The sequence below is a fragment of the Sapajus apella genome, unplaced genomic scaffold, assembly GCF_009761245.1.
Source record: "Sapajus apella isolate SASKATOON/1434 unplaced genomic scaffold, GSC_monkey_1.0 scaffold18, whole genome shotgun sequence".
Classification (NCBI taxonomy): Eukaryota; Metazoa; Chordata; class Mammalia; order Primates; family Cebidae; genus Sapajus; species Sapajus apella.
Genome location: NW_022436958.1, coordinates 31,837,444 through 31,862,967, shown reverse-complemented (window position 1 = coordinate 31,862,967; position 25,524 = coordinate 31,837,444). Strand labels below are relative to the sequence as shown.

The 25,524-nt window shown below is 37.7% G+C and overlaps 1 protein-coding gene across 2 annotated transcripts in view; it reads right to left on the bottom strand.

Annotated features, from left to right (window-relative positions):
* Window positions 1–25,524, bottom strand: part of CERS6 (ceramide synthase 6) — a 324,290-nt gene that overhangs the window by 210,841 nt on the left and 87,925 nt on the right. For both annotated transcript variants that reach the window (XM_032286322.1, XM_032286323.1), the window contains exons 2-3: window positions 16,573–16,678; window positions 3,562–3,692 (exon numbers count right to left, since the gene is read on the bottom strand). In XM_032286322.1, coding sequence (XP_032142213.1) covers window positions 3,562–3,692; window positions 16,573–16,678 — 237 coding nt within the window. The remainder of the gene's footprint in view (window positions 1–3,561; window positions 3,693–16,572; window positions 16,679–25,524) is intronic.

The window sequence follows — 25,524 nt, the reverse complement described above, 5'->3', positions numbered from 1 at the left end:
AAAAAAGAAACTTATGTAATAGAAAAATTATAGATTTTGACCCTCAGGTGACAAGCTCCAAATCTGTATTCTCTTGCTAAGTTGATTTTTTTTTCTTTCTTTTTTTTTTTTTTTTTTTTTTTTTTTTGTATTTCTGAGCAGCAGTTGTCCTTCTTCTTAACCAAGGATGTGGGCCATAGGCACTTGGGACATTTTTTTCCATGAGGTACAAGTTCAGACTCCACCTGAGTCATCATCCTGACACCCTGGAGTGTGGTCTGGGCACGTGTATTTTGAAAAGATCAGTAGGTGATTGTGAAATGCATCCTTGGTTAAGAACAACTATGCTACATCTTATTTTATAGGTAAAAAATACTCTGACACACACATGTGCATACACAGACCACTGTAATTCTACTTTATCACTCACGGTGTTCTCTAAATGTTCTCCTTTGCCATCCCATTCTTCCCTCTGAATTTCTGTCTTTAAAACTGTTATGGAGCTTTCCATAGTCAGGTAATTCTCCTAGACAAATTTTACGCTAAGTCAGTATACTTTAGGCACTCATTTATAGGGGCAAAGTAGCAAATGAGATCAGCTACTCTTTCCAAAACAATCCACTTTAACACAGTCATAACAAATTATTTATTCGGCAGAGTCTGTCTGTTGGGGTAAAGACTGAGAAGAACGAAAGAACAAGATGTGACCCTGCTGGGTTCAAGCTACACAGAGCTGAAATTGAAATAAACAGATAGGCAAGTTACGTGACCACATAAGGCAGCATGTGATTCAGGGTTAAATTCCTAGTACTCTAAGGATGCAGGGGAAGCTATGCTCACTCCAGTCCCAACAGTCAGGCCCCACTTCGGAGAGGGCCTGTGATTTGAAGAATGGTGAAGTGATAAATGGGTAAAGCAGAAGAAGTTCCTTGCCTGGAACACCACACACAAGGCAGGAAGGAAAACAGCACGGGCAGTGAAAACACAGCCCTCTAGAAGAACAATGTGATTTAGGTGACTGACATCAAACAAGCAAAAGACAGACTGTAGTTATCAGGCTCAGGGACCTAATATTTATCCTATATTTTCTTTAAACCATCAAGGTTTTAAAGCATTAGAACATGGGGAAAGTAGTATTTTAGAAAAATAATTTGGGATTGTTGGTAGCAAACAAAATGTCTATGTGTATGCAAGATAAAAAATAAGGAGACGTATAATAGTATATTGGGCTATCATGGTGAATTTACAAAGAATTAATAGAACTCAGTGGCTGATTGACTTAAGTTTCCAGCCTATGACAAAACAGAAGCATAGAAAATAGGAAAAATGAAGTCAGGAGTAGAAGCAAATTAGAATTGCCAGTTGGAACTCGCAGAATGATGCCTTAGAAGAAACATCTGCACTGTACACATGGCTTTGGAAGAAGCTGGTGAGAGGAAATTATTTTAACACATAGAATGGAAGGTAGAGTAAGAAAAAACATGAAGACTAAATCTGGAGTATCATTAACACGTTAACGACCACAGAGCAAACACAGAATAAATGATGCAAACAAAACACCTTGAAAAGGCAGGAGAATCTAGTGGCAACTCAGAAACCAAAGACAAAGAGAGTTTCAAAACAAAACTTCATCAATACTATATCATACAACAGAGAGGTCAAAGGCCACGGACACGGACCCAGTTCTAATCCCAACAATCCCCTGTGCACCCCAACCCACAGTTGATCTTTTTCCTTTCATCTTTATTACTGACTATCCATACCAATCCTACAACACACATATCTGGTTATTTTCTAATATCTATCTTCCACCTACACATACTCGGATATTATGTCTTATTTCCATGACACTATCACAAAGTTTCTCGGGGGAAGAAATGATAATCATCTTTTATGCACCACCTCCTCCCCATCATTGTGTCTCCACATTGCCATACCCCTAGCAATCATTTAGAAGCATTTTTAATTGATTACAATTATGACTGTCTTATTTATTGCGGTATACACATAATGACCTATTGAATTCATGGAGAAGACAGAACTGGTCTAGTGTTAGTACTTGCTACATAAAGTATGATCTAAAGACCAACAGCACCAGCATCACGTGGAAACTTGTTAAAAATGTGCCATCCCAGACCAAGTAAATCAGAGTCCGCATTTTAACAAGATTCCCAGGTGACTGATGCTTATGCACATTGGTATTTGAGAGAAATTGGTCTAAACTCAGCATAGTAGGGGCTGGCACCAAGTTACCGAAGTTAATTGGAGGAAGGAAAGATGGCACATGAGTTTCAGCATGTAGACATGTGCTGAGACCCAACTTCACCCTTGCTTACACTCATGGCTCAAAGACAGGTCCCAGGCCCTTTGAATATATGGCAGGGCCAAGCTGGGAAGCAATTCTGGCATTTGACCAGGAGCCCAGATACATAAATCCTTCTCCTATAAACTGCCAGTAAGTTCACTTACTGAGAGCGCTTTGCTGATTGTATCTACCAGGTTGTTTTTCCAGACTTTATAAATTTTCTAAACTCCTAAAGACCCTATTTATGTTCTCCATATTTACCCAGCCCTAGGAATTTGTGATATTTTTCTGCCTTCCATTCATTTCTCCTATAACATTAGTTTTCCCCCTAAGGATACAGTTACTGAAATACTTTTTTGACATAATTGAAAGCCAAAGCTGAAAATGCAACTTCAACCCCAAATAAAAAGGGCCTGCAACTAAGACAGCTACACTGAAGGCACTATTGTTTAAATGACGAGGTGTCAAAAAAAAAAAAGCTCCCTAAAGAAGAAACTGAAGAACTATCAGAAGACATAGGAACAGCCACACCCAAAAGATAAAGACCACATGGGGTAATGACTCTCCAGGCAGATTTTCTTTTTATTTTGGGGATGTTCTCAATGTTTCAATATGTCTTTCTCTGGTTTTCCTAAAGGTAAATGCATGAAGTATCACTGCTTCAAAATAACACTGTGCTGGAAGAGCTCGCTGCACATCTTTTAATATTTTTAACAGCTTTACTGGTATATAATCTATACATCATATAAAAGGTTCACATTTCAGAGATGGAAGAGACTTCCATTCCACCCCCCACCTTTAAGCCATGCTTCACTAAACTCACCCAGAAATACAGTATAGCCATTTCTTAAAGCTCCAGGAATACAGAAGATTGTCATAATTCTCTGATAACATATGCTAATATCTCAGTTTTTATTAGTGCAAAGAACCTCTTGACTAAGTTGCCTCTGTTAAAATTCAAACTATCCACATCTATAAAAGTAACGATTTTTAATGCTATATTTCAAAGACGGCTGATTGAAAAAAACATTGTAGATCCTTTTATAATATGCTTACTTTGCAGAAACTCCATTAGGAAGTGAACTTTATTTACTGTATCCAAAGTGGAAATCACAAATTCTTACATACTACTGTCTCCTGTGTTTTTCCTGAACTATTTTCTCACCAAATTGCAGCTTTTTAAGGGCTGCTGGAGCCTCCACAGATCTGTTATTTTTCACCTCAGGATTGGCATTGGTATTAGGTCTTTTATTTAAAAAAGAAAATCAGCAACTTACATGCTCTCACAGAACCTCGTCAGCGTACTTGGCTTCTCCTGATTACGTCTTTGGCGAAACCAGCGCTGAATGCTTCGAACATCCCAGTCCAGTTGCTTGGAGAGGCCTTCCAATCTCTTTTCATCAGGATGCTATGAAACAAGGAACCAGAAAAATAATTTTCAATCCATTTTTATTTTCCCCAAAAACAGATCTGCCCTTGTCTATATCCAAGGGGGGGCGCGGTTTCCCTATTGCTTACTATCTGCTACTGAGATTTCTATATTTACTACTGAGGACTGAGGCCTTCCACTAGCAGCATGAACAAAAATAACTACTAGGACAAAAGAAGTTACTCATGAAACGTTTATAAACATGAATGTTGCTCTAATGCTTGCACTTCTCCTCATCAGCAATGTGCTTCCCGAAGGGCAACAAAAATTCAATGGAATATCCAACTAGCTGAGTCAGCCCCATCAGTCTTCAAAGGAAGGGAGTCCAGTGAAGGTAAATTTGCAAAGAGATATCATTGAAATATCTCGCTTTCTCAGAAAAAAAGAAAATGCTATACCCAATGATCACATATCAGAATAATGTAGTACAGACAAAAAGCATGGAAAAAATCTCAAAATGCCTCACTTAAGCCTAAGGTGCCATTTCTACCAAACACGGTTTATCTTTCTTCCCCATTCTCAGACCCTTTGTCCCCATTCTTCACACATTGCTCTTCTATTCCTTTTCTTGGTCATCCCTTTTTAACCATATCCCATATCAGTTCTTTTACTAAGACTTTGCATTACTTGAAGAAAGTAAACTTTGTGAAGTGGCAAGAGACAGCCCTGAAAAGACAGGCTCAATCCACTGACCTCTCTGAGCCTCAGTTTCCTCATCTGTAAAAAAGGAAAGCTTGTTTACCAACCTAAATTATATTGCAGTAAGAACCAAATGTGAAACTGTATGTAAAACTCAGCAATGTTAAATTTCCTCTTTCCTATCTGATATGTTTGGCTGTGTCTCCACCCAAATCGAGGTAACTGAATCACGGGGGCAGGCCTTTCCTGTGCTGATCTCGTGATAGTGAATAAGTCTCACAAGATATGATGGTTTTAAAAAGGGGGATTTCCCTGCATAAGCTCTCTTTTCTTGTCTGCCACCATGTGGAACATGCCTTTCACCTGCCATGATTGTGAGGTCTTGCCAGTCCAAGGAACTGTAAGTCCAATAAATCTCCTTCTTGTAAATTGTCCAGTCTCAGGTATGTCTTTATCAGCAGTGTGAAAATAAACTAACACACAATGTTCAATGTTAACATTAATAATAATTAACCCCTCTCTTCAATGTGCTAGAGAATGTCTAGCCAACAATCACATAAGGGTGTTCTACTACACAACAAAATGAAGCCACGTGAGCTCCATTCCTTTATTTATTATATCTTTGCTTAATATTAACTATGTTTATTTAATCTTTCTTTGATTTGATATTAATGCTTTAATGTAAGCGATCAGGAAAAATAACCAAAAAAGGGGCAAGGAGAAGGCACACTGACCAGCCTTGAAGTTATAAGGGTGAAATATATAAATATATATAATACCTTTCTAAAAGCAGCTCAACCAGCTCAAGGGGTCAATGCTATGGACTGAATGCCTGTGCCCCCCAAAATTTGCATGTTGAAACCCATATCCCCATTGTGACGGTATTAGAAGGGGAACATTTGAGAGGTGATGAGATCATGAGGGTGGAGCTCTCAGATTAGATTGGAAGTTATTAGAAGAGACATGAGAGAGCTTGCCCATGCTTGCATGCTCTCTCTCTCAATCTCTGTTCCCTGTGGATACAAGAGAAGATGGTCATGTGCCAAACAGGACGAGGACCTTCGCCAAGAACTCAACCATGTTTACATGCTGATCTCAGCCTTCCAGTCTCCAGAACTGTGAGAAATAAATATTTGTTGTTTAGGCCACCCAATTGATGGTAATCTGTTATGGCAGTCAGAACTGACTAGAACAGACACACACCAGCAAAACACAGTAAATGGCCTGAGGGTACAAAATGTGCTGTTCTTGTGCCTATAAATGTTATTTGCCAACTTTCAGTTGAGCATGTACTTTGAGGTTTTTTTTTTTTTAGTAGTAATGACACCATCTACACTCACCTTTGATGTCTCTCTTAATCAAAAATACAAGAAGGAGAAAAATCATTGCCTAACAATACACCCTGGCAACACCATCATCTTAACAAAATTCATTTTTAATTTCAATTTATTTTCTAAGTGAATTAATAAAGAAAAAATTCATATGGGGCAAAAATTTAAGATTATCCAAAGTTTCACCTTCCAACTTTGTTCTGAGTCTTAAAATCCCCATTCTCCCCTTCTTACTAGATAACCACAGTTTTATTATTAAATCAGTTTCTTTCCAGTATTTATGCAAATATAAACAAACTTTAATACATATTATTGTATCTTCCCTTGTCACAAAAATAGTTGCATATTACAGATATTTTTCTGGGCTTTGGGTTTTTCACCTTACAATATATACTGAAATATTTCCTATTCACTATATATAGAACACCCTCATTCTTTTGTAGAACTGTAGAAATATACCATAATTTACTTATCCATTCTGCTATTAATGGATATTTAATGGCTTCTGAGCTTGTTCTATAAACAATGCTACAGTAATTAACCTTACCTGGGCCATTTTACACGTTTCTCTCTGTGATAAGTTCCTGGAAGTCAAAGTTGTAGATCAACGGGGTCTATGCATTTGTAATTAATTTTGATATTGAAATTTATTCCCACTGATGATTTTACCAATTTATACTCTCACAAGCAAGACTGCCCATTTTCCAAAGCTTCTTCGATGGACTATAATATCAAACATTTCAATTTTTTTCAGTTTAATTCGTAACACAGAATCTCAGTTTCAATTTCCTTTTGAAGAGATAAGCATCTTTTCATGTGTTTCAAAAATCACCTATATTTCCATTTTTTAATGAACAGAATACTGATGTCTATTGCCTATTTTTTCATGATCCCTTGATATTTTCCTTGTTGATTTGCAGGGTTTCTTCATTTCTTAGGGTGGTTAAACTTGTCTGTACCAGAAGCTGCATATTATTTTCCAGTATGTCATTTGCATTTTAGAATTTGCTTTTGATGTTTTTTGCTTTTTTTACTTCCAGAAATTTGATAAAAAGATATTTGAATTTATCAGTTTTTTGTTATAGTTTCTAAATTTGGAGTCATAATTAGAAAAGCCTCCCTCATTCCCAATGTTCAAAAGATTTTCCCAGGTTTCCTTTTCATAAATTTAGGGTTTTGATTTTTATATTCAAATCTTTAGTACATTTGGAATACATACTGGTATTCAGTATGAGGAATGAATCTAACTTTTATTTGTTTCCAGATGGCTACTCATATACCATTCATCTTTTCCCCCATCAAAAATCGAAATCTTTCTTCCATTGGTCTATTTACTCATGTGCCAGTACCAGTACTATACAGTAAGTTTTCACAGAAATCTTTAAACTTTTTCTATATGAATTTTAGAATTAGCATGTCTATTTTCAAAACAAACAAATGGTCACACAAGGAACCCTGTTAGTATTTTCACTATGATCATAAGACATTCTAAAATTAACATAGGGTGAATTAATGTCTTCATTAGGTTTGTCTTGGGTCCTTCAAGACAGAAAATTTTCCTCATCCAGGTCTTGCACATACCTTGCTATGTTTATTCTTTCAGATATATAGATATATTATTCTTTCAGGTTTCTACTGAGATTAAGGTATTTTCTTACATCTTATTTTATTTTATTTTATTTTATTTATTTTATTTTATTTTTTGAGATAGGGTCTAACTCTCTTGCTCATCAGGGCTCACTGCAGCCAGGATCTCCCCGCTCATGCTCAGATGATCCTCCCACCTTAAACTCCCAGGTAGCTGGAACTAGGTATGCACTACAAAGCCTAATTTTTCGTATTTTTTCTAGAGACAAGGTTTCACCATGTTGCCCGGGCTGGTCTCAAACTCTGGGCTCAAACAATCTTCCTACCTCAGCCTCCTAAAGTGCTGGGATTAGCCAGCATGCCCAGACTGTTAGATCTGTTAATGCTTATTATTTGCACACACACACACACACACACACACACACACACACACGCACACACACATGCACACACATATATATGCTGTTGATATCTGGTTATTAACTTTGTACTAAAATTTTATATCATCTGTGATAGCTTTTCACAAGACTCCCTTTATTTTTCAGGTATATAATAATATAATAACATATTACTGAAATGCAGCCTCCATAAACAAAATAAATTTTTAGTATCTTTTTTTACTGGTACCTAGATTATAGCAAGACTCAATAAATACTTCTTTAATGTATGAATAATTCTTCACAATAGCAATAGTTTTGCCACCTGCTTTCCAATTTTTATGACTTTATTTTCTTTCTCTTATTTGCTCGTTCAGTGTAAAATCTGGCACAATATAGGATAGTGCTTACAACAGGCATTCTTACCTGTTCTGGACTTTAATGGGAATACTTTTAATTTTCTTAAGGGTCCAGGTTTGGGACTAAGATACAAATATATTTGTCATGTAACAAAAACTACCTGTCCCACTTAGACAATTTATTTTAATCAAAAAGATGTCAGGTTTCGGCATCTATGGAGTATGATGTATTATTCTCATTATATATACTAATAAAATGAATTATATTAATAGATTTTTATATAAAATTATAAATAATTCTTTTAATGTGTTACTTGGTTCAGTTTGCTATTTTTTATTTAGAATTTCCTCATCATTATTAACAATAAAATTTGGTCCCTAGTCTTGCTTTTGTTTTTTAATGAAATCTTTGTCAGGCATTGATGTTAATGTCTTATTGCTACATTAAAAGAGAAGCGTGTGGCTTTCTTAATTTTCTATGCTTTGATATAGTTTAAGAGAATTATCTCCTGTTAAGAATATGTTAGAATTTTTTGCGAGATGGACATATTGATTTACTTGACCATTGTAATCATGTCACCACATGTAAGTATACCGAAACATTGCATTGCATACCTTAAATATTTGCAAAAAACAAGGAGACAGAGCACATATAATTTTTTATATTACAGGCATGAATTTAGGCCTTCACATCTTTAAAATGCTAATCACCTGAGCAAAGAAAAGAAAATATACCTACATGTTCAATAAATGCTTTGGGGTTAATGAAAAACAAAATCTTTTGTGACAGCATCTGAGCCTGGTACTCTTTTGCAGTTTAGTTCTTCTAATTTGATCTTTACACACACACACACACACACACACATACACACACACACACTCACACACGGAGAGAGAGAGAGAAAGAGAGAGAGAGAGAGACAGACAGACAGACACACAAACAGGCATACAAAGACAAAGACAGACAGGGTAAATTATATTTTCCTAGAATAAATTTTTTATTCAAGTTTTTCTATTACATTTGCCCCGTTCTCTTGATTTTCCTGTTTCTGTGGTTATCGATCATAACGTTATTATTTGTGCTTTTTTTTCTTAGTTGGGTTAGCGGCCTTTTGGTAAAAGAAAAATTAAATAAATAAATAAAGGATTTGGGGATTAATTTTTTAATTCTATAGTTTTGCTAACACATTCATTTTAGTTTTATCTTTATTACTTTCTTCCTTCTGCTTATCTCCATTCATTTTGTTGTTCTTTTTCTAATGTTTAACCAAGTGGCTATTTTTTTCATATCTGTATGAGTTTTCAATGAGCACTGCTATAACACAGTACATAAAAATAGAGCTTTGTTTACCACTATTTTCCAAATATTCTGAAATTTCATTTTTACTGAAGAATTAATAAGACAGTATTTATAAATTTTCATGAGCAAGAGGCTGTTTTCTGATTTTTCTGTTTTCTAATTTCTAGTATTAAATCATGTCTAATTTTAAAATTTTTATTATAGTTTTTTTAACATAATACAGCATGAATTTTTGTAAGTATATAATAGGTACTTGAAAGCACAGTCTCTACATTCAGAATATAGCATTATAAATGTACCCCCTTAGATCTTCCTAATTATGCCCCTTAGAATTTCTGTATTCTATTTTATATTTTCTCAATGATTCTGTCATGCCTCAGAGGTAAATTAGAATTTATTTCTATTGTGTTTCTATTTTTTCTTCAATTCCTTTTTATGAATATATAGACACACTGATATTTTATGAATATACAGACATACATGGTTCATAACTATTTTATTTTCATCGTGAATTGTATTCTCTGGCAATAAAAAGCCAATTCTTCCTTTTGTTTAATGCTTTTAGAAATCCTACTTTGTTATTTATATGTACCCGAATACCTTCACCCATGCTCTTACTTTCAGTATCTGTTACTACTTTGTCTTAAGGTGTCTCTCATATACTTTTTTTGTGACTGCATTGTTTTCCTATGGCTGCTGTAATAAAGTTCCCTAAACAACAGAAGTGTATAGTCTCATGGTTCTGGAAGCTGTTAAGTCCCAGATCAAGGTGTTGAAGGGTTTGCTCCTTCTGAAGGATGTGAGGGAAAAATCTGCGCCAGGCCTCTCTCCTTGGCTTGTGGACGGCTATCTTTTCCCTGTGTTTCTCCACAGCATCTTCCCTCATGCCTATCTCTGTGTCCAGTTTTCCCCTTTGTATAGGTACACAGGGCATATTGGATTAGGACCCGCTGTAATAATCCCATTTTAACTAATTTACCTTTGTAAAGATCCTATCTCCAAGCAAGGTTACATTCTGAGGTACTAGTGGTCAGGACTTCAATGTATACATATTGGGGAGGAAAATAATTTGACCCATACCAGGAACCAAAGCCTGAATTATTTTTTATTAGATGAATTAAATTCACTATGTGTACTGATATGATTATACATTTGTGTATAGCTCTTTAATTATGTTCTAATTTCCATTTTGATGATTTAAAAAAACATTTTACTACATGGTTTATCTTTTTTCTTCTTCTTTTGAGAGTAATTTTTGTTCTGTTGGTTATCCATATGACACTTCTCCTCCTTTTTCATCTCTAATAATTCATGTGAGCAATGTTTAAAGTAGCCTTATTTCCTCTTTCTTCCTTTTCCTCCACCACACAGCAATACAGTAGTCAATAATATTATCTTTCTTAGCATTTACTCTTGTACTATTAAATATGCATATACTCCAAATGATTTGCAAGCTTTAACTGATATGCTTTGACTCCCAACTCTTAGAGATCATGCAATCAGTGACTGATTCTGCCTCCTACCTTCTTACCCTTCTACTCAGTTATTGCTGTATCATTTCTACACTGTGGGAACCTAGAACATTAACATCTGTCTGTCACCATTCCTTAGATTTCTTTCTTTTTTAGTACTACAGTTTAAATATATTCAAAACTTACAAACACTCCCAGTAATCTCTTGGTCAGCTAAAATTAATGATTTAATAGAGTCTCCTCAAGAAAGACTCATGGGATAGTATCCCTAAATTTTTTCACATTCAAAGATGTCTAAAAACAATTTGGCTAGATATAAAATTTTTAGTTCACATTTTCCTTAAGAATATTGAAAATGTTACTATAGAAAAGCCTATAATCACATAACATTTTCCCTAAAAATAGAGATCTGATGTTTTGCCTGGCTGCTGAAAGAAATATTTCTTTACTTATCATCCAGCAACTTACTTAATAATGTAAGTCTTACTGTTGAACTTTCTGGTTCCATTTTCACTACATTTTTTATTAACCTATTAAAATAAACCTTTTTTTAGGGAAAAATTCTTGAATTATATCTCAAAAGTTGTTTTAATTGATTGTTTTATTTTGCTTTTCCTTAAGGGATTCCTACTACAGAGATGCCGAATCTGCTTCGCCTATATATCAACTTTTTAGCTCTTTTTAGTTTGTTTTATTTAATTCAGGTTTATTCTTTCTAACTTCCATATTCTTTGCTGAGTCCTCTGCAGTCACTATTGTTTCCTGCCTCCTTTTCAATTTTGTCTTTTTTTCTGTGATGGATTTGGTACTTTTCTCTGAACTCTACCAGCTCACATTCCACCTCCCCTTGTTGATCTAGTATTTCTTTCATTTTTATATTTCTTCTTTGTGATCTACACCGTCACAGAGTTACTGCTTCAGTTTTAAAAATTTATGGTAAAATATTTAATCACAATTTTCATTTGGCTCTTTAGCCTCATTATTCTAGTGAAACTTTTGTTAACAGGGGTTGCTGCATTTTCTTTTTATTGTCTTTCATGTTGTGTGAGTTGCTTATTAATCATCTTTGAATTAGTTGGATTTTCTTGACCTGCTACTTCCAGAACCGGGAGCAGGAAGGATGCTCTTCCAGTCTGGCTACCATAGAGGGAGATGGCCTCCTGAAAATATATCCTCCGTGTGGTTTTATGTGTACCTCCTCCACTCCTGCCAGCCTGGCTCACCTGTTCCTGCACCTATTGTTGCAAACAGTGGGCATTGCTTTTGTCTCCCCAACTCTTGAGAAGTGCCTCTGTGCTGGCTTTCCTGACATCCATCCCCACAGGGACCTCCAGAAACACGTCATGCTTTTCACTTCCTCCTACTTGGTTTCTGCTCAATCTAGTTAGCCTTTATACATATTTTAAAATCTAGAGATATGCATCTCCTAATTTGCCAAATAAAACATTTGTGAGAGATTTTCTTTCATTTTTTTCTGTGTGTGTGCATGTGTGTATACAGTATGTGTACACAAGCATATATATATGTGTGTGTGTATATACACACACACACACATACACACACACACACACACACACACAATATGTGTGTGTGTGTGTGGGGGGGGTTCTTATTGTTCTTTTATCATCCTCCCTTTTTTTTTTGAAAGATTTCCAGGGAAAGAAATGAATAATGGTGACTCACATAAGCATTTATATACTAGAAACACCTAAGTTACTTTTATAATAAAATTAATCATAACCAGCACTAGGAGGAAAAGAAGGAAAGTATAAAATAAAATGAAAGGAAATAGGTTATTGAAGAGAATTAGGAAAAACAAATTAAAGGAAATCTGCCTATCACTGTAAAATTTAGTCTAACATACCAAAAGTAAATTTTATTATTTCCCTGGATCATAAAACTGGCTTTATACCTCACATATATTTTCACTCCCATGACTTAAGCAGTGATTTGATTAGAAAAGTGAGATAGTTGGAATCATAGAAACATGTACAAATAATACGGTAGGAGAATCCCCAAAAGTTAAAAGTATATTTACCCAGATAATTCTGAATATAACCAGTTAAGAAACAACCTAACCAGTTAAGAAACATCAGGTCAAAAATATTCACTAAAGTGTAACAATCATTCTGTTGATTTGAATGGATCTGACAATCTATAATCGTAGATGTTTTGATCCCATTCCAATACTAATGATTAGAATCTCTAGAAACATGATGCTACACTCTTCATTTAACTCCTCAGGTGATCCTAAATGCAAATCAAAATATCGGAGCCAATGGGACAAAAGATGCCATATCATTTACAGAATGATTTACATGATTATTTTATTTAACCTTCATGAATGCCTGTGAGATGATTATTCAAAGATTTTTACAAGTGAGCTATCTGAAGCGTGGGGAGGTTAAGAAACTCACCCAAGCCCACAATGACAGGATGAAGCAGAACCAAGGTTTCAACACAAATATCCAGGTGTGACTGGCTCAAACACGAAGGCTTCTACTTACTTTAATAGGAGTAGTTTCTATAAAATGTTTATAAAACTTTAGATTTACGGGACGGGGGAGGAGAGAGAGACAGGCAACAGGCAGACAGGTGTTATTTCAAAAGGAAAGACTTCTAGAGAATATATATGGGTTTAAATTTATCAGCTATTAATAATTTCACAAAGGAGAACCAGATAGTCAAGGCATGTGACCTATGGGTCACATGGGGACTCCCATTAAGAAGGGTCCACATTTGGGGTTGGAAGCCCTGCAGTCACCATCTTGAAATTCCTAATCATTTTATTATGGAATCTGTGCTTTGTAAATGAAGCCCAATAGGGCATAGGAGAATGTGCCAGGAGCTTGGATTCTGGGCTCATACATAGTCCCACCACTTCCACCAGATGTGTGTGTGGTTGCCCAGTTCTCCATCCCCTGGCTTGTAGCACCCACCACCCTCCCTGTCTCCCGACCTCCTAGTGACTGCTGCTGCCTTCAGCCCCCAGTAGAGGGTCGGGTGCAAGCACCGAGAGTCGGGGTCAAGTTTCAGGGAGGCTGGAGGCAGCTACCCCAGTGCATGTGGTGGGCAACTCAGTAAGAGCTGAGCCTCTAGCATGCCCCTGGATCTGAACATAGAGGTTGCAATACACTTGGAGGTCACTCATCACCCATGGGTTGGGGCAGTGGGACTGGGGAAAGGGCTGACTCTATTTCTCTGCTCTCCGGGCCAAGATACAGTGTATCAGCCAGTGGCCGGAGAAAAGGGAAACCTGGCAGCTGGTGGGAGAGGGTGGGGCCCCAGGTACCTGGGCGGGTCTGCACTTTCCCCAAGAGTCTCCCCATGCCACTAGGAAACATGACATTCCACGGCAAACAAAAAAAAACACCTTGGCCAAGCATGGTGGCTCACAAATATAATCCCAATACTTTGGGAGGCTAAGGCAGGAGGATTGATTGAAGCCAGGAATACAAGACCAGTCTGGGCAACATAGTGAGACCCTGTCTCTAATTAGCCAGGTGTGGTGGCACACACCTGTAGTCCCAGCTACTTGAGAAGCTGAAGAGGATCATTTGAGCCCAGGAGTTTGATCCTGGGCAAGTGTGCCAAGGTTATGCCACAGGACTCCAGCTTGGGCAACAGAGTGAGATCTTGTCTCAAAAACAAAAACACCTTGACAAGTAGAGAGAGACTAAGGGAGGAAGGAAAAAGCTTTATATTTTTGTACTTTTTAATAGCACATTTTTTTGTGCTTTTTGAACAAGGGATCCCACACTTTCATTCTGTACTGGGCCCCACACTATGTAGCCAGTTGTATGCAGAGATTTTAAGGGTTCATTTCTCACACTTGAAGGATTATAATCATGTCCTTCTACAAAAAGGCAGCTGAAACTGTGGTACGGCCAGGACAGTGAATGATCATTCACACACATACACAAACACACACTTTGTTTGGGCTCTCCGAGTCCTGCCCCTCCTATTCCAGTTAACTGACTGGTACATTTTATGTTATAACTAAGACTGAAGAACTACAAAGAATACAAGGAAAACCAGTTCCAACTCTTGCTGCATTTATATTTTAAACATGAGGCTTACACTTTAATCATGTAAAAACCTCCAAAGGAATCACCCTGGAAACTAAAAGAATATGATCATTCAAATTAGCTAGAAGCAAGTATTCTTTAGAGCAATCAACCTGGCTGCAAAATCTTTTTACTACCTTTACGGAGGGAATTTCTCCAGTAACTATAATAAACATAAGGCAAGGGAAGTGAAATGTTCACTGCAGGACTTTTAAGCAGAGCCATCAAATCTAGGGGGAAAAAAAACCCTTATTTTATTATTCATTTAGAATACTGCATGTTTAATGTACTTAGAGTAGTTTACAAAGAGACTCCAAATATGTTATAATCACATTTACAAATGAACCTGAGAAGTCTCTATATATCTGCTTTTTTGAGAGGGAAAAAGTTGTTTCACTTCAATAATTTGATACACTAAATGAAAATGCAAGCTTTTTTTTAAGTATTTTCTTCTTTTAAATACCATAAGATATGTGTCCCTCCAGGCAGGAACTTGGCAACCTGAAATTATCTCATAAAAACCACCAGAAGAGCTTTTTCTAAAATTCCATTCATTCTTCTCTTCTTCCTAGCAGAGACAGAAAAAAATGCCTGGTACTTTCTTAATTTTTTGAAGGGAGAAAACAGTTTTAAAAGGACAGAGGGAAAATCTTTAGAGAATTTTGAAAGAAATGAAGACCATAAAATAGACAAAAGTGTTTGGATATCTGAATTAATAGTTGTAAAATGAGAAAGATAGTACAAAAGGCTAGAAACACAAATACCAAGAAAAGAAACAGAATTTGCTTAATTCTGTCAAATCATGTCTTGGAAGCCTGGGTAATTCTCCCAGAAAAAAAAAATGAAAGAGAAAAAATTAACCATTTAATTTATGAACACATAATACTTCTCATAGAATGTTGTATTTCTCCTGATCTTTTCGGTAAGATATATAAAAAGTCTATAATTTGCTTTATTTCCCTGTGGCCTTCAATTGGGGGTTTCTGACTTCCAGCTTTCTCCTCCCTCTTTGTTCTGAAGAAGATATGAACTTGGGGTGGGGGTGGAGGCAGGGGGGCGTGGTCTTTTCTCTCTGCTTCTCTCCCACTCCTAGTTTGGGCTTCGACTCCCACCAGATTGATATCTCCTCCCTTTTATTCTCCACAGTGAACCTATCTCTTCACTTAAGACTCTCCTGACCCTCCTTCTTCATACCTTTATGGTACAATCTTTTATCTTGCAATTACACCTTCTTGTTTCTGTTTACATTTGTCTACTTATCACAGCTCCTAGAATATGTGGACAATGCTTTAAGCCAAGAGGTCCTTTTTTTCACACACACATAAATCATATTCTTCAGCTATACCCAGTCACCTCCACAAAGTTCCCCCAGCCCTCATGCTTCAAGTCATATTTTGCTTTAGATCACATGAGATTAAAAGAGGCACAGAATTAGACTAATCATTATTTAATCAAGACTGTTCTTAGGCAAGCTACTAAAAATCAACTTGAGCATAAGTGCTAGGTCTAAGACAAGCCCATCTCCATTCTGCTTCCTACTAGGTCTAAGACAAGCCCATCTTCATTCCGCTTCTGCTATGCTTGCATTCCTTCTGCAACATGTCCTCCAGCATGAGGCAAGGCAAAATTTGATTCTCCAAACCCGGAAGGGTAGAAACTGAATGACTGACTGCAGGCTGAGAATGGTGACCGGGGACAATCCATACCCCAGGAAAGGACAGTCATACCTTTGTAATTGCAGTGAAGACCTTTTCCAGAATGGCGTTGGGTGGGGCAATTTGTGGTCCATTGGCCTGAATGTTGAGGGCTATGGCACATGGTTTTGCTACAAATCTAAAAATTACAAAAAGAAAAAAGTAGAAGGTCAGAAGTGATTCTTTCTATGTGACTCTTAATGCCACCAGTTACACGTTACTCAATTATTCCAATAAAGTGTTGGTAGGATTTTATGGGTGGACATTGCTAACACTCCCATCAGTAACTGTAAGGCAGACTTAACCATTTTTCTCTTCATTAACCCCCAGCAGTAACATTAAAAAAGAAATCCTTTTAAAACATTTAAACCCTCCAATTCTCAAGTTCTAATGAGACAAAGCTGGAAAGACTATCAGATGAAAATATAAGTGTATAAAATAGAAATAAAACTATGAGGCCGGGTGCAGTGGCTCACGCCTGTAATCCCAGTACTTTGGGAGGCTGAGGTGCGCAGATCACAAGATCAAGAGATCAAGACCATCCTGGCCAACATGGTGAAAATCCATCTCTACTAAAAATACAAAAATTGGCTGGGCATGGTGGTGTGCGCCTATAGTCCCAGCTACTCGGGAGGCTGAGGCAGGAGAATTGCTTGAACCTGGGAAGCAGAGGTAGCAGTGAGCCAAGATCATGCCACTGTACTCCAGCCTGGCAACAGAGCGAGACCCCATCTCAAAAAAGAAAAGGAAAGAAGGAAAGAAAGAAGAAAAGAAAGGAAGTAAGGAAGGAGGGAGGGAGGGAGGGAGGAAGGGAGGAAGGAAGGAAGGAAGGAAGGGAGGGAGGGAGGGAGGGAGGGAGGGAGGAAGGGAGAGTGGGAAAGAAAATGATTTCAAAATGGTATAACTTATACTCTTCTTACGAGCAATAGTCATGTTATATTTCTACTGTGAGAAAACATTTACTAAGCATCTAATTATACATGCAGACAGACCACTTTGATCACCCCTAGTCATAAACTTGGCAATTTTTGTCTCTATAATAAAAGTGTGCTAAATTCAGCCCCAATCCCTATGGCTTCTTAAAATTATTGGCTTTGTGGTTATTTGCTTTTTCCTCATAAAATGTAATGAAGGATGTCAAAGGGCATGATGTCCCAGACAAGATGAAAAGTTGCAAGTGTTTCTGGGCATTAACAAAACTGTTTGCATCTTAAGCCAATGCCTACCTCAGGAGGAATGAGAAGACTGAGCCTTCTTTCTGGTCACATTTGTTATGTGAATGAGGTGCTGAAGGGGGAGCAGGTGAAGTGCTTGGAGACCCAAAGGTGTGGGGACATTGCTAATAAAACTGTGTAGAATGAGTTCAGGAGTTCAAGAGCAGTCTGGCCAACATGGTGAAAACCCATCTCTACTAAAATTACAAATATTAGCTGGCCATGGTAGCATGTGCCTGTAATCCCAGCTACTCAGGAGGCTGAGGCAGGAAAATTGCTTGAACCAGGACCCGGGAGGCAAAGGTTGCAGTGAACTGACATCCTGCCACTGCACTCCAGCCTGGGTGACAGAGTGAGACTCTGTCTCAAAAAAATTAATTAATTACTTTAGAAACTGTGTAAAAAACATTTAAAGGTTGTTTTAGACTGAATGCTCAAGAAATGAAGTCCTATAAATATTTTCAGTAGTAACATTTAATATTTTCTACTAATACAGAACAATTTAATATCATGTGAAAGTATTACCCAAATTAATTCACTATTGGTCAAAGGCAACAACTGATAAATATGCAAAACAGATTATGAATAATTCTTAGATAAAGCTTTTTAATAATAGTTGAGGACATTAAAGAACAGTAGACAAAGGTTTTTGTTTTTAAAGTAGCACCAATGAAACTTACATACACAGTACCACATAATATCCTACTGGGTCCTATTTCAAGTAAAAGTGAAGAAATTTATTTAAACAGGGAAATGGAACACTGTACAAATGCAAGCCTAAACCAGGAAAGACAGACACAGAAAAAGCACTGTAATACCTGGTACACTGGGCTCCCTGGGACAAAGCTGGGAAAAAAGAAGAATCACCCTTTCCCAACATACAAATCCTCTAGAAACTGGAGATTTCCCCAAATTGCTACCGTCTCAATTCTGTTTAATGTAAAATTTTCTGAGTTGCATTACCTACATCCCTACCTTCTTGACAGTAAGTATAACCTTTTCCTATTGACTCTGGCCTTTCTCTATGGTGAAAGAAGGAATTTAGTAGGCAATTACCACAAGACATAGTCTAGAACTTGTTTCCTTGACAACATTTCCTGCTTTGTGGTTACTTGGCCCCTCATCATAAGGTACAGTGAGGGGTGTGAAAAGACATGCAGTCCAGCAAAGGCAAATAATAAGGTAAGACCGCAAAACGCATTTGGTGTGAAGGCCACAACTGTCCCAATGGTTTCCTTCTAGTCTTCCCAGTTGGACTCCTCCCCCACCCTCCCTCATCCTCCCCTTCCCACACCTCTGACGCGCAGTGTTCAAATTCCCTTCGGACTTCGCCATCATTGTTCTTCGAACAGCCTGCTGTTCCAATACAGTCTTCTTTCTTCATCTAAATAGCACAGAGTCTCAGTGCAGAAGCTGATCATTTCCTCTTTGTATAATTCCCCTGTGATAATGCCTGTGCATACACGGGAGGGGGTCAAGACATTTAATCAACTGGTCATCTTCAGTAAATATGTTTTGCTGTTGCTACCATGGTATTGAGTGCTGCTGACAAGTTAACAGATATTCTCTGTGTGCCCCGTAACAATGCATGGGAAGGCAGCAGGGGAATCAAGAAATTTACTCAACACAATCTCTTCAATAGAAGCTTCCTCGTCTCTGCTATCAGCCAAAAAAAAAACAAAAAAATTTCCGTAGTATTTGTTATACAACATGTTATATACATCTCTCCTTCTCGTTTTAAGCTTCAAACCACTTTTAAAGCTCTATTTTCTTTAAATCCCAAGAATGAATGCAACAACATACTACGTAATCACCAACATATCAAATTTCAATAATCAAAATTATCAAACAAATATGATGCTTTGTTAACATATTTTTAAAGTAATGTTTAAAGGAAGGGTGGTAATTATTTCTGCTGCTATGTGGCTATGAAGACCTCGCTATAGAAATTAATCTCTCTGCCTCAATCTCCTTATATGTGAAAAAATTATTATAACTATGTAAGTGCATGTATGTGATTCTACAAATGATGTATGTGTTAAAAATGATATCATAGAGTCTCTTTGCCTAAAACGTTTGACAGGAGCCATGGGTAAGTTTTCCTATCACAGCATTTACAAACCATGCCTTTCCTGGGCCCAGCGTTCATGTGTATTTAAGTTCTAAAACTATTATATTATTATATCTCTTATTTCTAAGCAGAAAAAAAAGAGACCAGAAGTCAGGATAGGCACAGAAAAAACTAGGGACATCCGGTTGGGTAGCCACTTTCCCCAGTCTGCCCTCCGTCCGAGTACTCCCGGCACCATGTGTACTGACAAAAGTGTCCCTGTGTGGTATTTTGCATTGTTAAAACGAAAAGCAGAGGTTCCCATGTGAACATTAAATTGTGATGACTCCCATCCTCAAACCCCAGGCCTGGTGTGGGTCCACAGTGAGTCCACACCAGCAGTGTGATCGGGGTCTGAGCTCATCCATACCTGGCCTTCTCTGAGGGACCAAACCTTTCCAGTTCTCCTAGCCAACCCAATGGCTCTCGGGGTGTTGCGGCCATATTTCCCACAGGAGAGTTGGTATAACATACACATCCCTCTCCTGTGTGTGGCGCCCCCAAGAGAGCAGAACCGGACCTTAGTGAAATCCACATCTCCAGAGCCCTGTGCACGATCTCATTTAATCCTCCCTCAACCAGATGAAGTGGGATTACCATCATCTCCACTTTGCAGAAAGGACCAGAGACATCAGTAGCCTCCACTTCCAGGGAAATGGAAGCAGAAGACAGCATATTTCTTTCCCAGGAGGGTTAATGTTATAATCAGCTCCCCACTCTGATTCACCGGACAGGCTAAGCCCCAAAATCTAAGTATGTAGAGACAGACAGACAGAGAGAGAGAAAAGAATAACACACATTTAATCGAACTTAACTCAATTTAAAAATTGAAGTCCATTAAAGTTTAAATGATCCATGGTAGGCATGTGCATACATCATCATTCTTTGAACGATGTCATAGGATGTTTTTATTTATATGCCTGGCACACTGTGGGCACTCAATGAGTATCTGACGGATGAACAAATGAATAAAGCAATCAAGTAAAATACAATGGTAGGTGTCCTTACTATGTTTCCAAAGGGGCTGTGCATTTTAATTCCCTTGAATATCCACATCTACTCAGGATCATTTGGGACCCACAAGGTAGGAGGCTGACCACTCCAACTCAAGAAGCCACATCTTTAATACTCATTGTCCCTAGGATGTCAAAGCTGCCTCAAAGAGCACTTGTGTCACTCTAACAACCCCTCCCTAGGTATGCTCTTTCCAACATATCCCATACTGAGAGCTAAACACTTAATTTTCAGGATTTTTAAAAAATTGCATGAAATAGGCAGAAGAAGTGAATCCCAAATGAAAGAAAAGAGAAGAGCAAATAATTCTTACCAAATAGGTATTACTGAATATATGAAAATATAGACATTTTATTTGTGTTTATTCTCCAAAAAAATGTGTGAATCACATTTTTTTTCAGAGAGCATATTTAGATACCAAATAAGATCCATGACAAAGCTATTACAATTTTATCATTGACTATCATGGTCCATTAGACCATGTAAAAAGCTGGGCTTTTTTTTCTCTTTTTTTAACACTGGTTCTAACAGAAATAAGTTCACAAAAGCTTTCTTTCATAACATTTTGAGAGAAAGAGATAAGAGTCAGAGATAGAGAAGCAGATTGATGGCGGATGGGGGTAACACACCAACAAATACTAATAGTTGAAAGGAAATATGTGCTTTCAAGCTTTGATGGTTACTTCTACAAGGAAGTGCTCACCTTATTGCTTTTTTTAATCAAAGGCGGCAACGCCACCTTCAAAAGATCAAACATCTATAAAGTCCTTTCATGTACCACATTTGAAAGTAAATATAATAAGGATGTAAACTTTGAAAAATACGAATCTCAGTTAAAAAGCAGAGAAAATATCTAAGACATTGCTACTCTTCAATTCTATTTAGCAACATGTATTTGTACTTTTAACATGAAGTAAACACCTTTGCACAAAGTACTGAAGAAAGCACTGGGCAGTGGTGTGGTGAGAGATATGGTCAAAACATAAAATGGACCAGGCACAGTGGCTCATGTCTGTAATCCCAGCACATTGGAAGGTTGAGGTGGGCAGATCACATGAGGCCAGGAGTTCAAGACCAGCCTGGCCAACATGGTGAAACCCTGTCTCTACTAGCAATACCAAAACTGGCTGGGTATGGTGGTGCACGTTTGTAATCCCAGTTACTCTGAAGGCTGAGGCAGGAGAATTGCTTGAACCCAGGAGGCAGAGGCTGCAGTGAGCCAGACTGTGCCTCTGCACTCCCAGACTTGGCAACAACATGACTCCACACACACACACACACACAAAAAAAAAAACCAACAACAACAAAACCCCCCCTCCCCCCCCCCCCCCCCCCAAAAAAAAAACATGAAATGAATCTTGCACTCAATGAAGTTTACAATCTGGAAAAGGAGGTTATATATATATAAAAATTCACAGGGTATATGTCATTGTTCTAATTACTTAAAAATATTTAATCATCTCCAATGGGTAGCATGGCCAGAGACTTTCAGTTCTTTCAAATTGTATGTAGCACTTTCTGTACTTTCCAAAAATAGCTGGGACACTGTGATGGTAGCTACACAAACCTACACGTGATCAAATTGTGGAGAATTAAATCTCACACATACATGAATGAGAACAAGTATTAATAAAACTGGGGAAATCTGATTAAGATCGGTAGATTGTATCAATACCAAAAACATGGTTCTGGTATCATACTAGGGATTTATAAAATGTTACCATTGCAGGTAACTGGCTAAAGAGTACATGAGCTCTCACTATATTACTTCTTAGAACTGCATCTGAGGCTAGGCGTGGTGGCTCATGCCTGTAATTCCAGCACTTTGGGAGGCTGAGGTGGGCAATCACAAGGTCAGGAGATCGAGACCATCCTGGCTAACATGGTGAAACCCCGTCTCTACTAAAAATACAAAAAGTTAGCCAGGAGTGGTGGCACGCACCTGTAGTCCCAGCTGCTCAGGAGGCTGAGGCAGGAGAATCACTTGAACCAGCAGGCAGAGACTGCAGTGAGCCGAGATCGCACCACTGTACTCTAGCCTGGGCAACAGAGCAAGACTCCATCTCAAAAAAAAAAACAAAAAACAAAAAACTGCAATTGAATCTACAACTATCTCAAGAAGGATTTCAGTTAAAAATAATTGAAAGGGACATTCTCTTTTTGTTGTGGAGGAATAAGCTAATGGATTTTTCATCTTTAAAAACTCTGCACAACATATGAACACAACTCTCTCCTTACCCAAACAAAAACAAACACACAAACACTACCTGAGGGCTCCAGAGACTGATAAAAAGGAAATTGACTTTGGGGAAGGGTCAAAGTTGGAGCAAGCAACCAGCAAAGAATGACCTCCTTGTCTGTTCATTTATATATTTATTCTGCAGCTCTACCCTGAGATCAGACACAGTCACAGCAGCAAGCAAAATTTTCACAGAAAAGCACATCCTCCTTCTAGCTGCAGGAACTAGGGGGAAAAGCCTGGGAAAACCAGAGAGTGGCTAGAGAACTATAGAAAAGAAAATGCAGAAGAAGCAAACCCTAATTCTGTCTCTAAACCAAGCATGATTCTAGCTGCCTTCTGAACCATGAATATACAAGGTAAAGTGAATGCAGACAGGAGCTGAGGTTTAAAGAATTTATCTGAGACTAAAGCCACTGTCCACTGTGGGCATGACAGGCTACAATTTGAGTCTAAGTAAACTGACAATTAACAAAACATCAAAATTTTTTTGAGAAAAAAGTAAAAAAATCCACAATCTCTGCAAAATAACTTTCACCATGCCCAGGATACACAATCTAGTAGGTTGATGAAGAGCAAATAAAATATTACCCACTCTAAGGGGAAAAGACGTGCAAAGGAAAAATTCAATGAACGTGAACCGTGCAAACTGAAAAAAGAGAAAGAAAAAAATGGAGAAATAAACAGACTTTGAGGACCTGTAGAACAATTTTTCAAAGTCTAACACGTGGGTAAAGTCACAGGGAAAAAGGAGATAAACTAGGGAGAACAACATAGAAGAAATAATAGTCTATAACTTCCAAAATCTGGTAAAAGACATAAACATACTATTGTAGTTTGGGTGTTCTGTCCCCACCAAACCGCATGTTGAAATCTGATCACCAACGTGAAAGGTGGGGCCTACAAGAAGGCTTCTGGGTCATGAGGGCAGATCCCTCATAAATGGATTGATGCTGTCCCTCAGAGGTGGGTGAGCTCTAGCTGTATTAGTTTCCAGAAGAGCTGATTTATTAAAAAGAGCCTGGCACCTCCGCCTGCCTCTCTTGCTTCCTCTCTTGCCATGTGATCTCTGCACATGCTGGCTCCGCTTCACCTTCCATCATGAGTGGACGCAGCCTGCCTGAGGCCCTCACCAGATACAGATGCCTAATCTTGAACTCTTTAGTGATCAGAATCATGAGCTAAGTAAACATTTTCTTTATAAATTGCCCCACCCTGTCAGATATTCCTTTAGAGCAACACAAAACAGGCTAAGACCTACAGATTCAAGGAGCTCAAGAATCCTACAGGGAGGTAAATTGGAAAAGAAAAAAAACCTACACAAAATACAGTCAAACAGATGAAAAGCAAAGATAAAAAGAAAATACTGGAATTCACGAGACAAAATTGGCTCACTATATACAGAGAAGAATAATATGAAATACAGTGCTCTTCTCATCAGAAATTATGAAGGTACAATGACAGTGCAATAACATCTTTTAAGTACAGTTATGTATCACTTAACAATAGGGATACATTCTGAGAAATACATCATTAGGTGGTTTTGTCTTGTGTGAGTATCATAATGTCCTTACATAAACCTAGATGGTATAGCCTATTACACACTTAAGATACATGGTATAGCTTGTTGCTCCAAGGCTACAAAATTGTACAGGACATTGCTGTACTGAACAGGAAATTAAAACAAAATGGTATTTGTGTATCTAAACACAGAAAAGGGCTTCACCTGTCCTGCTGTCCTGTGAAGAAGGTGCCTGCTTCTCCTTTGCCTTCTGCCACGATTGTAAGTTTCCTGAGGCCTTCCCAGCAATGCAGAATTGTGAGTCAATTAAACCTATTTCCTTTATAAATAACTAAACATAGAAAAGGTATAGTAATAATAATGTTACAGGACCACTATTGTATATGTGGAGTCCCCTCCAACCTTCCACCCCCAATAACTGACTGAAATGTTATGCAGCTCATGATTATATTGGAAGTGAAAGAAAAAAAAACTGTCAGCCCAAAATTCTATGTTCAGCAAAATATCCTTCAAAGAATGAAAGTGAAAAGGACACTAAGGGTATTTGTGGTCTCCAGATTCCCATTTCAAATACACTAAAGGAAGTTCTTTAGGTTGAAAAGCAACACAATCAAGATGGAAACTTAGATCTTTACAAATGAATAGAGCATCAGAAATGACAAATCTATTGGTAAATACAAAAGTGCTTTCAAGGTCATTGTTAAATCCAATTATGATAAATAACCCCAAACCGTGCTAGAAAGAAACCTATGCATAAGTCAAAATTCAATAAAGGAGAAGTGGGGAGAGGTAACTAAGTCAATGCATTACTTAACTACTAACACTTCCTTGGATCCCAATATTCGTCAGGAATAGTGTTGTCATGGCTAGCATCAGAGTACATGTT